Source organism: Gymnodraco acuticeps, unplaced genomic scaffold, assembly GCF_902827175.1.
Source record: "Gymnodraco acuticeps unplaced genomic scaffold, fGymAcu1.1, whole genome shotgun sequence".
Taxonomy (NCBI): Eukaryota; Metazoa; Chordata; class Actinopteri; order Perciformes; family Bathydraconidae; genus Gymnodraco; species Gymnodraco acuticeps.
In genome coordinates, this window is record NW_022990838.1 from 121,737 (window position 1) to 134,322 (window position 12,586).

Below are 12,586 nucleotides of genomic sequence, written 5' to 3' on the forward strand. Positions count from 1 at the left end.
CATATGGGCTCGGCGACAACAGCAGCACTGAAATAACTCAGCAGGTGCTTTGATCAAAGCAACTTCCTATTTTCATCACCAAGCTTCGGAGGACATCTACATAGCAGCTTTGCCCAAGGGAACGCTGACACAGCAGGCCCAGCTTCCTCGGCATCAGCACAATGGAACTGGATGTGTGGAGGGAACACACAGGAAATAAACACCGAACAGCCAGGGTCAGGGTAAAAAAAGAAAAATAACATCAACGGACTCTCTCTGATGGAGATGCAGATAAGGTGCCGTTTCAGAGGGTTGCACAGGGGGGAAGCTTCAAAGGGAAATATTCACCGGGTACTGCTGGGGTTGGATGGAGTTTAACTGTAAATTAGGAATGCTTTCTACCGCCAAAAGTTGGTTTGCTAAGCGAATGATAATATTCCTCCACTGAGTCGTTTTCATTCATTCTGCTGAGAAGAGCAGGGAAAGTGTTACGGTCATGATTTACAGTCCTGTGGATGAAACAAAGTAATATGTTCAGATATCAGAAGAATCATTGAGTTGTTTCTGCCATTTAATCTGCCTCTCCACACACTCAGTGACAAACTAAATACTGCCCCCAATCTATGGTTGTCAACATGAGGATCCAAAAACCCGGAGACATTTAAGGACATTTAATAAATTAGTAGAGGAGAGGGTAAACATATTTTGAAAATCATGATTTTTGGTAATTTATCATCATTCGATTTTAAAAAAAAATACATTATGAGGCATCCACACATTAATTATTATTTTCCCCTTGAAAATAAGGGTTCATGTTGATTTAAAAAAAGAAAAAATGTCACCAAAGGACAGCAGCAAAATCGACACTCAAAATAAAGCCGGGTTTCACTTGTGGTTTGGTTTTTGTGCTATTTCTCTCCTCTTATCCTTCCACATAGGAATGAAATACCACAAGCTACGAGAAAACATCCGACTGAACAGGTAAGAAAAAAACACTCAGGTTTATTTCAAGGGCAGAAAAACATAGCTTCAGGCGAATCCCTTTTATGTCCTCAACCCAAGTAACTCCCAAAGAGCCATTTTCAAACAAAAGCATTTTTTCTTACTGAAATATTTCTTACTCCGTCACATCAACAGAAAGAAAAAACAACATGCAATCATTGCAGCACTGTTTAATGTAAGCACATGATGTTAATTATCTTCTTGTGTTAATTTAGCTTTAACCCTGCAGGGAAACAGCTGAGATTAAGCCTGTATGTGCAGCGAGTGCTGTACACTCACCCGAGTGTGACATGTCTTCCGCCCTGAACAGATAACTATACTGCGAGAATGTGCCTGAGCGTTGTACCACGACAAAGCCCCAACATGCTGCTTCTGAGAAATCAAAATAAATGGAAAAAACTGGGGAGATCGGCGAGGCAGAAGGTGCCAGGCGTTCCTCAAAAACATGCTACTATTTATATATATATATATATATATATTGGGAGGGATGAAACCCTCTTTAATGGAGAGCACACAGCACACAGTGACATTTGTTCTCTGCTTTTAACCCATCCTAGTGCCATGAGTCTAGTATAGGAGCAGTGGGCAGCTATTGCACAGCGCCCGGGGAGCATTGGGAGTGGGGGGGTTGTCCGGTGCCTTGCTCAAAGGCACCATGGCAGGGCCCAGGAGGTGAATTGGGACCTCTCCAAGTACCAGTCCACACTCCATATTTTAGGTCTGGTCGGGGACTTGAACCGGCGACCCTACAAATCACAGTCCAAGCCCCTAGTGACTGAGCCACTAAGCCTAGAAGGTTAGCTACCTAGAAATAGAAAAATAAATTCTCAGTGTGTCATCAAAGCACATTAACAGTCCTGCGTGGAATTTCTCTACCCATTAGGGGGTGTGACTTCATATATGAACGTCTGTGTGTTTACCACACACAGTGCCCAACCAAAGAACCGTCCAATCTAATAGATTCTGACCGCTAAGAAGAAGAGGCCCATGAAATATGCATGACAGGAGAAAAAGCTCCCCGCCTCAGCACACAGAAATGTTCTACTTCCCTCTCTAAACATAAAACATTGATGGCGGCAGTGCTCGGCAGCGCAGCAGCTGAACTGCTGGATGGAGCGCTGAGCCGACCCGGTTGTGGGTTAGCAAGTTCACATCTAATTCTGGACCTCACCCACGGGACCGGGAAAGAGCAGGGCAGGTTTACCTAAAAAAAGGGTTTTCTTAGTTCAAACCAGCCCTCGGCTTTCTGAGTGCAAGTGTGTGCCGCAAGACATGACAGAATTGTTGATATGTAAGGTCATGTGCTTCTATTTCTAAGAGAAACACTCCCGGGGTGTGCCTCCTACGGAACGTTCCTGCTGTGTAATAGCAGTGATGCAGCACATGTAGCAGATGCTGTTGTAAATGAAAACAAGTATCAGTTTTGATAGAAGGGAGTGATGAGGTTAGAGGAAAAAGATTCAACATATAAGGGATGCTGTTTTGCAGCTTGGTTAAGCGTGCATTCTGGGAATAATGCCCACATATAGGTGCAGGGTCTGCAGATATAAAATGTTATTACAAATCCTGCTCTATTTTTGCAGATAATGACATTGATCACTTCTTGAGCAGTCACCTGATCCATAATTAAAGGCTAAAAGTGATCATCCAAAAAGGACAAATGACAGTCAGAGTTTGTATAGGGTCTATTTGTAATACACATGCTACACCCACACACTTTTCACACACAGAACTGCATTACTGTGCTGGTGAGGACATTAACTAGCTAGAGTTGATGTTACGATCTCAGGCACTTAGGATGTTGGACCCAATTGCAGACAGGGAGACAGAGGTAAAGTAATGGTAAGATACTTTATTTTTTCCAAAAAAACACGATGACCAAAAGAAGGTCACTAACTAATCTCAGGATGAGATGACAAAAAATGAGACCAAAATTAAAATCGCTCACATAGTGAGGAACAAAACTATTCTTGAGCATAAAAGAGCATAGACCTGACCATGGCAAGAGACAATACGAACTGACACTGAACACTGGGAGACAGGGGAATTTAAACACAGGGTAACTAGACACAGGTGGGAACAATCAGGGGCGGGGCTGACACTGATGAGCACAGGAGACACACAAGGAGTGACAGGTGAAAACAATCAGGAAATTAGACACACCAGGGAAACTAACGACAGACATGAAAACACAGGGAAAAGAGAGCAGACAATATACAGGGAGGAAAACATGACTAGAGAGGCTTCTCAATACTCAAATTTCCCCTCCTCGACTCCTCGGTCCTCGGTCGTCCAGTAGTGACCCGGAAATGAATTTCAGCGCGCCATTTTGAAGGACATCTCATTTCTCTAAATGCACACCGAGGACCGAGGATCGAGCGTCGAGGAGGCTCTCTGGAGGAGCTCTAACCGAGGATACACTGATGGTTTCTCCACGGATGCATTTCCGGGAACGGTGGAGGCGTGACGCACGGCCGGACTTATCTCAGCCAATGACAGCTCTGCATGCATCCCCTGGATATTATTTTAGAAACTGCTTTCATCGCGTAGCGATGTTTCCAGAGAGAACAGCTGTAAGGTCCATGCAGAAAGCAGAGCAGTGTGTATAATATATATCACTCAGTATAACAGGCCTACTCTCTTTATTTGCTTTAGTTTAGTAGATATCTACAAACAAAGAGTCGATATTTTTCTAAGACCATTTAGTGCTTCACATAATAAAATACACAACGGCTTGTGCTTTAGGAGCTGTAGGTGTGTGTGGTACAGTGTGTAGGTGTGTGTTGTACAGTGCGTAAATGCGGCGGACAGACGGGTCTCAGTTGGTTTGGTGTCCTCTGCTTACTTTTAATAGGCCTACTTGTAAATACAACTTTTGGCCCGTAATTTCAATTCCCCATTTCAGCGACCAGAGAGAGGGGGGGATATATCCAGTCTCTGATTGTGTTACGTTATTATGAGAGTGCTCTCATACTTTAAATTGTATATATTTATATAAATATATGTGTGTGTGTGTGTCCGCATCTGTAGCCTGTTATTGTCTCATTATACCGCACTCTCAATGAATTCAAAGTAAATATGTGGGGGAACAATGTTCAGCTGATCTAACAGAGATACAGCGCTATGACAAAACACTCGACAGCTGATGCAGCTGTTGCCACTTAATAATGAACGGACGTCTCTTTAAAATGACCGCTCAGAGGAGAGGAGTTCTCATTTCTTTAAACGTCTGCTGCTTCCCCTCCTCTCTCCTCGGTTCCTCTCCTCGGTCCTCCGCTCGCATCTCCTGTGGGCGGGTCTAAGTCTCGAGGAGGGGAACCGAGGAGGGGAGTCGAGGAGGGGAAATTTGAGTATTGAGAAGCCTCTAAGGAGAACGGAAAAACACCCACACCTAGACATAGAAACGTGACATGACATAATAATCCTGACAGTTGAAGCTCTTCTGGGACTTTTTCATTTTAGAATCTAAACTTTTAAATCTAATTCTATAACACATAGGTGTGAGCAAGCTCTCTGATTGGTCAATAGGCGTGTTTGATTCCACGATCAAAGAACGGTCAAATAGAACGTGCCTTTTCATAACAAGTCAGTATCCCTCCGCGTCTGAGAAAAACGGTATACCCTTGGCCTGAAAAGCAAACTGCTTGCAGTACAGGCGTACGGACCTCGGCGCAAGCGCCTCGGTCCTGCCGCAGTACTGTCGTACCAATAATGACGTTAAAGAACGGCCTCTCGTGTATGATTGCTTAATTAAGCCCTTCACAATTCTTGTAGAAACATGGAACGACAGGTGAGGATCCATTGAGGATGGACTTTTGTAAGGACATAATTATATTCTTAGATTATGTTTACTCAAGGTAAAATTCCATGTGTTAAATCATTTTAAGCCACGTTTTTTTGTTTATAGTCATTTCAAGTGCAACAGACTTAAGTTCCTGCTGTGGTGGAAAGTCATCACATAGACCTTCAGCTGACTGTCTTTAACCAAGGTGAGGCACACTCACAACATGGCAAGAAAATATGAAAACATATATTTGACCTATTAGTATTTTCTGTGATAATATAAACCACATGATATAATTATTTTTTGCATTTAAATCTAACAATATTTGTCACTTTCTTTAATTCTACAAACTGTCAAGTGCGTGTCCACTTTATAGCAAATAAGACTGGGCATTCCGGGTCCAAGCATACCGTCCATTACATTTTTTTGAAACACATCCCGAACTCTGAAAGCAGTAATGATCAGCAAAGTGTCCTCACTTTGTAGGATTTCTCTTTTTAGTTTTGTCCTCATAATAACTTTCAGTTGTCATAAGTAGCGAAACAAACCATCACACACACTGACTTCTGTTTGCCTGTCAGATACTGTAAAGAAAAGAAAACATGGGGATCAAAACCGGCTTGAATCTGCAAAGAAGAAGTTGACAAGCATCTCATCAGCAGTTCATTTCTTCCAGGCTGCTAGAAACCACACACATACACACACCTTCGAATACAACACTGAGGGTAAAAAGAAAACCATTCTTCTTAATCTACTTGTTTCAGTTTATCAGCACTCTTTGGTAGCACTCAACACGCACTCACAAACGCACACACTTGCAGAGCTGGGAAAACAAACACTCTTGTGATGTGCCCTCCTCGGGGCTTTGTGGGCTGTGTGTGAAACCTCTTTCTATCCAGACAAGAGTCGACCTGGAAACCAAACAAAGGCTCATCGCTTCGCATTGTGACTTTGCAAAGTCTGTCGCTGTGAAAAACACACAGAACGGGATAACACACACAAACATCTACAAAAGTCTCTTGCTTTAGGGCAGGGGTGGGGAACCTTTTTCCTCTCAAGGGCCATTTCAATTTGTACAACATCCTTCGAGGGCCGTACAAATTATTGAACTCAACGTCTGCTTAAAAAACTAAAATCACAGCCCATTGATTTCGCCTTTCTTTCATGCTGTGCAAAGAAAAAGCAACCTCTTAATCCAGATATTTGACCATGACCCGCGCATGCATGCACTGTGGCATGACCACCAAAACAGAAATATATGGACACAAGATGTGTGCAAATGTATTTAGTTTAATATCCATGTGGACATGATTTAAGTGGGGGGGATCTAACCTCATCTAGGGGGGTTTGGGGGCATGCACCACCAGGAAAAAATGTTTTTAATGTTGAAGTTAAAAGCATCAATCTGGTGCACTTTGAGAGTAAAATTAATAGATCTATGGATACATCTCTCAACACCCAGATGAAACAGAACTGTAAGCAGAATTTTTTTTTTATGGATATTTTACAAATCACTCCCCTTTTAAACTGTATTCTTGTTTAATAATAACTTTTTGTTACCATCATATAGTATTTTATACCTGTTTACTTTATTCTCTTATTGTTTTATAACTATAATGATCATATAAAGATGTGCCTTTACCTCACTGGTTGGAGAAAAAGCTTCTTATATTCGTTAGCATAGCTAGCTAACCAGATGCTAATAACAACAAAGTTATTGACTGTATGATCAGTATGACAGATGAACAGATCGCCACTGGGCTTTCAACTAAGACACAGCCACGCAAAAACTGCGGCATGTGTACAGCTCCTTATGGGTACTGCAATTTGTGAAGTCCCGGCCCGGAGCCGCGTTCTGGTGCTCTCCGTCAGCACTACACACCTGTCAGACGAGACATATATCACGTGATGACACGTTAGGCTCGTGTTGTGTTCAAGGACCCTGACCTTGGCCAGGAAAAACAGGCACTCGCTTGTTTAATTATTCTGCGGTCTAGATTTATTTTCTTTTTTGCGTGTGTTTATAAATTACCTCGAGGGCCGTACCAAATGGTCTCGCGGGCCGTATACGGCCCGGAGGCCGGAGGTTCCCCACCCCTGCTTTAGGGGAAGAGGTCTTATCATCCTTCCCAAAGAAACATTGATCTGAATCTGGAGTCCGATAGAAAAGTATCAGAGTCTGGCTGTAACCAACAAGCCCATAAAACACGCCATTAAACGCGCCCGGCTAAAGTTCCTGTTTTGTCAGTAAAGATTTAACCTGCCCAATTAATTCAGCCTCTAAATACGCTTAATTAAATGCTACAGGCACGGATTTAAATGAGCTACTCAATATTCTCAAGGATGGATGCTGCTGAAGCTAAACAAATGCACGAGGAGGATAGAAATTACAATTAAAGTTGAACAGAAGAATACATTGGATTAACACAAACTCAGGCTGGACAATATATCAATATTTAATCGATATTGTGACACAAAACTATACATGGTCCTACATTTGGGAAACACAATAATATCGTGTCGATTTTAAAAGGGTGCGTTACAGTGAAGTGATGTAATTTCCAATATTAATTTTTTGTTTTTTCCCCATTAGGTCATTACTTCTGCATTAATGATCAATGGTGTAAATATTCTGTGGAAGCACCAATGATCAAACCTACAACATTGTCCTCCCTTGATCAATACGAGGGTATTTGGTAATATCTTAATACTTGACATACTCCATATCGCCGAGCAATAATTCAAACAGGTTGAATGGCATGAAAAAAAGTGGCTTGTACCAACCGCTATTAAAATGGTCTGCTGCACAATGTGAATTTGAAGGCTAGTGCTGAGACGAGACATGAGCCGTGCCATATTACAGGTTTTTTTTAAAGCCCAAGCGCTGACAAGACGGCGCTTTGTTTACGAGACTGCTCCTCTGTTTGAGTGGAAGTGTCGGCCTGATAAGCCACATGTAACCCTGACCCAATGACCTGTGTTAAGGAGGCCTAATTGTGTTTTTTACAGCAGGCTTTAAATCCTTCCCCTCCTTCCCTTTGCTCGTTCACCCCTTCAAGTGCTATGCAGAGTCTGGTTGCCTAGCAGCAGCTATCCTCGAGTTCTTTCCATTGGGGTTTTTCTTTTCTTTTTTGACTGATGAGCAAAAGAGTCAGCTTTTTTATATCATTCTGATAATAGCCAGCGCTATCAGTGCTTATGCAGGGGTGAAAGATTGGATAGTGAAGGACTTGAGAGTACAACATACAACATACTCGAATACATTTTATACACAGAAGCAGGACCTAAAGCCAAGTTGGTTAATGCAGTATTTTTCAACCTTTTTTCAGTCACAGACAGTACATTTTTTACATTAAAAAAAAATCCTGCCGCACATTAACAACACAAAAAGTTACTAAATGACACATTGTAGCCTTTAACAACATATATAATTATAAGCAGGGGTGCACATAACTTTCTTAGTGAGTTACTCAGATGAGTACCAGGAGACAGCGCTTGGTACTCACCTCACATGAAGCGTGGTGTTAATAACTGCAGTCTACCTCACTGTCCTCCTCAGTGTCTCCTTCACTGTCCTCTATTTCTTGCATGGTAGATGATGAAGATGCTGCAGATGCACCCCCCCTGTCCCTGTTTAAGCCTCCAAAACGTGTTGCCAAAACTGTGAAGTCCTTGCATTTCCTGAGGCTAGGTTGAAGGATTGAATACTAAGAAATGATCACATGACTTGAGGGAGTCATATCTGATTTGAGTATTTCTATTTTATGCTACTTTGTACTGTACTTCTACTGCACTACAGTTCAGAGGTAAATGGTGTACTTTTACTCTACTACATTTATTTAATACCTTTAGTTACTTTACAAATTTGGATGAATGATGTGAAATATAATCAAGTCTTAAATCAGACTTTAGTCACACCGGGAGTAAATTCACAAGCTACCCCGCAGTATACAAAGGGTATATGCAGGAATCCTGAAGTCAAATTGAATACCTTTTAAGACCCTTTCCATACCTCATCGCCACTTTGAGTTTTAACCGGTTACATTGGCGACACACTTTACCTCACATTGACTATATACAGTATTGATTGTCCTTCCTCCTTATCTTCCAACCATTTGGACGCAGACTTGCATTTCCTCATAACGATGTTGTTTAACAACCGGCGTAAACGGACCTTCGCGCGCTATCAAGCAGTGAGCGTGCGATGTCCTGTTCAGATGACGTCCAATCCAACGGGATGCCATCAATAAACTACACAGAATCACACTACACACCTACGCAATGATTACATTCAGGCACACTGTAGAATACAACCTCTTTGGACAATTTATATACTTATTGAAAACAAGCTACAAAATGTAATACCTTGGAAAATGCCGTTTAATACTTTTTAATAGCCTTAATTTTCACTAAATTGATTCATCAACTTTTAATACTTTTTAAGACCCCGCGGACCCCCTGATACAAAGTAGGGCTGCTCGATTATGGCAAAAATCATAATCTCGATTATTTGGGTCAATAATTTATATCACGATTATTAAAAACGATTATCCATTTACTTTGAAAACATCAATTTATTGGAGAAAAAAATGTGAACCGCATGTTTAACAGTTGATTACCCTGAACTTTAAGTATAATTCAACTGAAAAACCAATAAAAAAATATATATATTTGAAAAAAAAAAGTAATACAAAAATAATGGTTTTATTTCGATTACGTTGTTTTCGTAATCGTTGCAAGCCATAATCGTAATTGCGATTAAAATACGATTAATTGAGCAGCCCTAATACAAAGTCATTAAAACTAATTTTATAACACTTTAATGATCAATAATTATAAAACATATCATATATATGATTCTGAAATGGACCAATCTGCAAAATGACTACTTTTACTTTTGGTACTTTAACTATATTTTTTATGATAATACTTTACTACTTTTACTTGAGTCTCATTTTTAATGCAGGACTTTTACTGTAACAGATTATTTCTACACAAGATCTGAGTATTTCTTTCACCTCTGTGTGTTGACAAGAAACACGTGTTTGACGAAATATGTGTGTTGTTTTGATGACCTATCAGGTACACAAAGGCGCGTAGTGACACAAGTGACGTTACGCATTTCAGATATTTGCCGCGCATGCGTACCAGTTGATGTACCTGATTATAATTTAATGATAAGTCTCTCAATTTGGTGTTTATCAAATCAAATCAAGTTTTATTTATATAGCACATTTATAAACGATTTTTGGTCGAGCCAAAGTGCTGTACATATAATAAAAATAGCCTACAGTAGAGACACTACAGCTAATACAACAGCACAGATTGTTCAGAATATCTGTATGAGAAAAAAAATATCATTAAAGTTACCCGTTTCTCAGTTTGTTTATGCAGGCAAGCAAAATAGTCGGTTTTCTTGTTGTGAAGTGACAGGGGTTTCCTTTAGAGATGATGCTTAAACTAGCTTGGGACCATGACACTTGGATTGTATTTGCAGCAACTAAATGATATTCCTTTGGACCGATCAAGTGAAATTGGACAATTTCTCACAACACACTTGACGGTCTCTCATTGCACACTGGTTTGCCACGGCACAGTCGTTAAAAATCATGTATTTTGGACATGTAACTATGTGTGTGTTCACATCTGCACCAACCTGAAGCCATCTGCATGTATCCGGCCAGGGTGCAGATCCTCCGCTCACACCCTCCGCTGGGCAGGAACATGGTGATGATGGCCAACAGGGAGCTGAGGGCCAGCAGGGCGCAGCCTCCCGAACACAGCACCGCACTGGTCTGAGGAACACAAACACAAAACGCTGTCATCTTTCACAGAAAGCAGACACAACACATTGAATGACACAAAGTAGTGAATGAAGGAGTAATGAAGAGTAATTGTGGTGAGTACTCTGTTAACTTGTTTTTCACTTTTAAAGATGATTCTCAGGACTTCTGTTCCAAATGCTCATACTAACGTTTTAATATGTTGCATAAAGACTTAAAACTCAGAAATAAATGTATCACTTGAAACACTTTTAACTAAAAAATGAATGAATAAGATAGAGTTTCATTAAAGATGCCACATGTTTAATATCACCTGGTCATAAAACGGACTCTTCTCAATGCTTTGATTTTTGGTTCATTTGAACATTTGTCTTTTTTTATGCGCTTTCTCTACTATGTGTTTTTGTTTGTGTCTCTGCCTGTCTTGTCACCCTTAAAAAAGAAATGTAATTGATATGAATCTTCAAAGTAAACTAAACTAACTAAGAGTAAGCACAAAGAAGCAGGAAATTGTACTTGAGTAAATGTACTCAGTTACTCCTCATCCCTGCAAATAAATGCCTACATGTTTAACCTGTCAAATAGTTATGAGTCACTGCTACATATGAAAACACTGTAGGAAGCCAAAAGTCGGTTGTGTTCGGGTCACATTGTGCAATCTCTCAGTCAATCCAACAAACAGGTTAATTGCTCTCAGCTGGAAAAAAGCTCTCCATGGCTAACCAACAGGGAACTGTCCCTATTCATTACATCTTGGCTTAATCACACACACGCTGTGCGCAACAGGACACACACACACACACACACACACACACACACACACACACACACACACACACACACACACACACACACACACACACACACACACACACACACAGTAAGTTGTTTGTACAATGTCCCCATAGTATTTATTTTGTTGTCCCCTTGCTCTGCTCTTACAAACAGACCCCTGGGGAAATGTACATTCCTTGAGTAGTGGCAGCTAAGTTCCGATCCCTACAGCATGATAGCCCCGGGGAAATGTGTGTTTCCTACAACCTGTGTGTCTGCGCGGTGCACTTTGTCCCTGCATAACATCTCATATAAACTTCAATAAATCTGCCACACACAACCACCGTTGACACGTTTTAAAACATGTGTGTACTGGACATGTGCGACAGTCAGAAAAAACAGCGCCGCATTAGTGATTAGCATCAGTGCCGAATGGAGAGAAATGTTTAACATGCACAGGAAATGACAGCCCCTAAAACACGTGTGATTATACATGGCCCTGATGTGACTGATGTGAAAGGAAGAAGGATGAAAGCAGTGATTTCCATGCCTGACAGAAGATTTAATTAACTTGTTCCGAGTGTTTGGCAGAAAAGCAGAGAAATATTGAAGTGCCATAATGTTAGTGGCAATGATGATGATTGCTCTCTTGACCCCATATTTGCCCAGGTTTGTTTTTCTGCCCGCAAACATACACAACACGCTTTAACACACATTGAGCTCTGTGGGAACTGCTGTTGCCGAGGTGCCGTGCACAAGGGCACCTTGAGCGTGGAAATTAAGCAAAGGAGGAACATGTTCAGAATGAGAACAAACTCCTTGAGGAGAGTGGTTTTACTGCACATCATTTAGAGAACGATTAGAAGTTCAATTTGATTTAATGTATGGTTCAAATGTCGTCATTATTCAGAACAGTGATCATTTCTCAGGCGCCTCGCAGTACAGCGTCTGCTCATTTCTTCCTGTGAGATGCAGATGGGATATCAACTAATGGAAGCTTTAGTATGGGCCAGCGACAGCAGTACGGATAGTCATGGTCCCCACAGGATGAACCCTACAGCGTTTGTGATCAAGATCAGGCTATTTAGATACTAGCTGAAACGCTTTTCTATTTTTTTTCTTCGTTTTCTGCAGCCAAAATGACAAGGAACCAATACAGTATTTTACCATGTGGTTAACAAATAACTACACTATGCTATTTGGCTCCTTATAAGCTAAAGAACTGCAGATTTTTGGTGGTAATTTTCAGGCTTGATCCTTGTGA

General features: G+C 41.0%; 1 protein-coding gene across 1 annotated transcript in view; it reads right to left on the reverse strand.

Annotated features, from left to right (window-relative positions):
* LOC117557242 (transmembrane protein 211) overlaps positions 1-12,586 on the reverse strand; it is a 122,281-nt gene that overhangs the window by 85,816 nt on the left and 23,879 nt on the right. Inside the window, exon 2 of the mRNA XM_034232967.1 lies at positions 10,422-10,560. Within this exon, the coding sequence (XP_034088858.1) occupies positions 10,422-10,560 (139 nt within the window). The remainder of the gene's footprint in view (positions 1-10,421; positions 10,561-12,586) is intronic.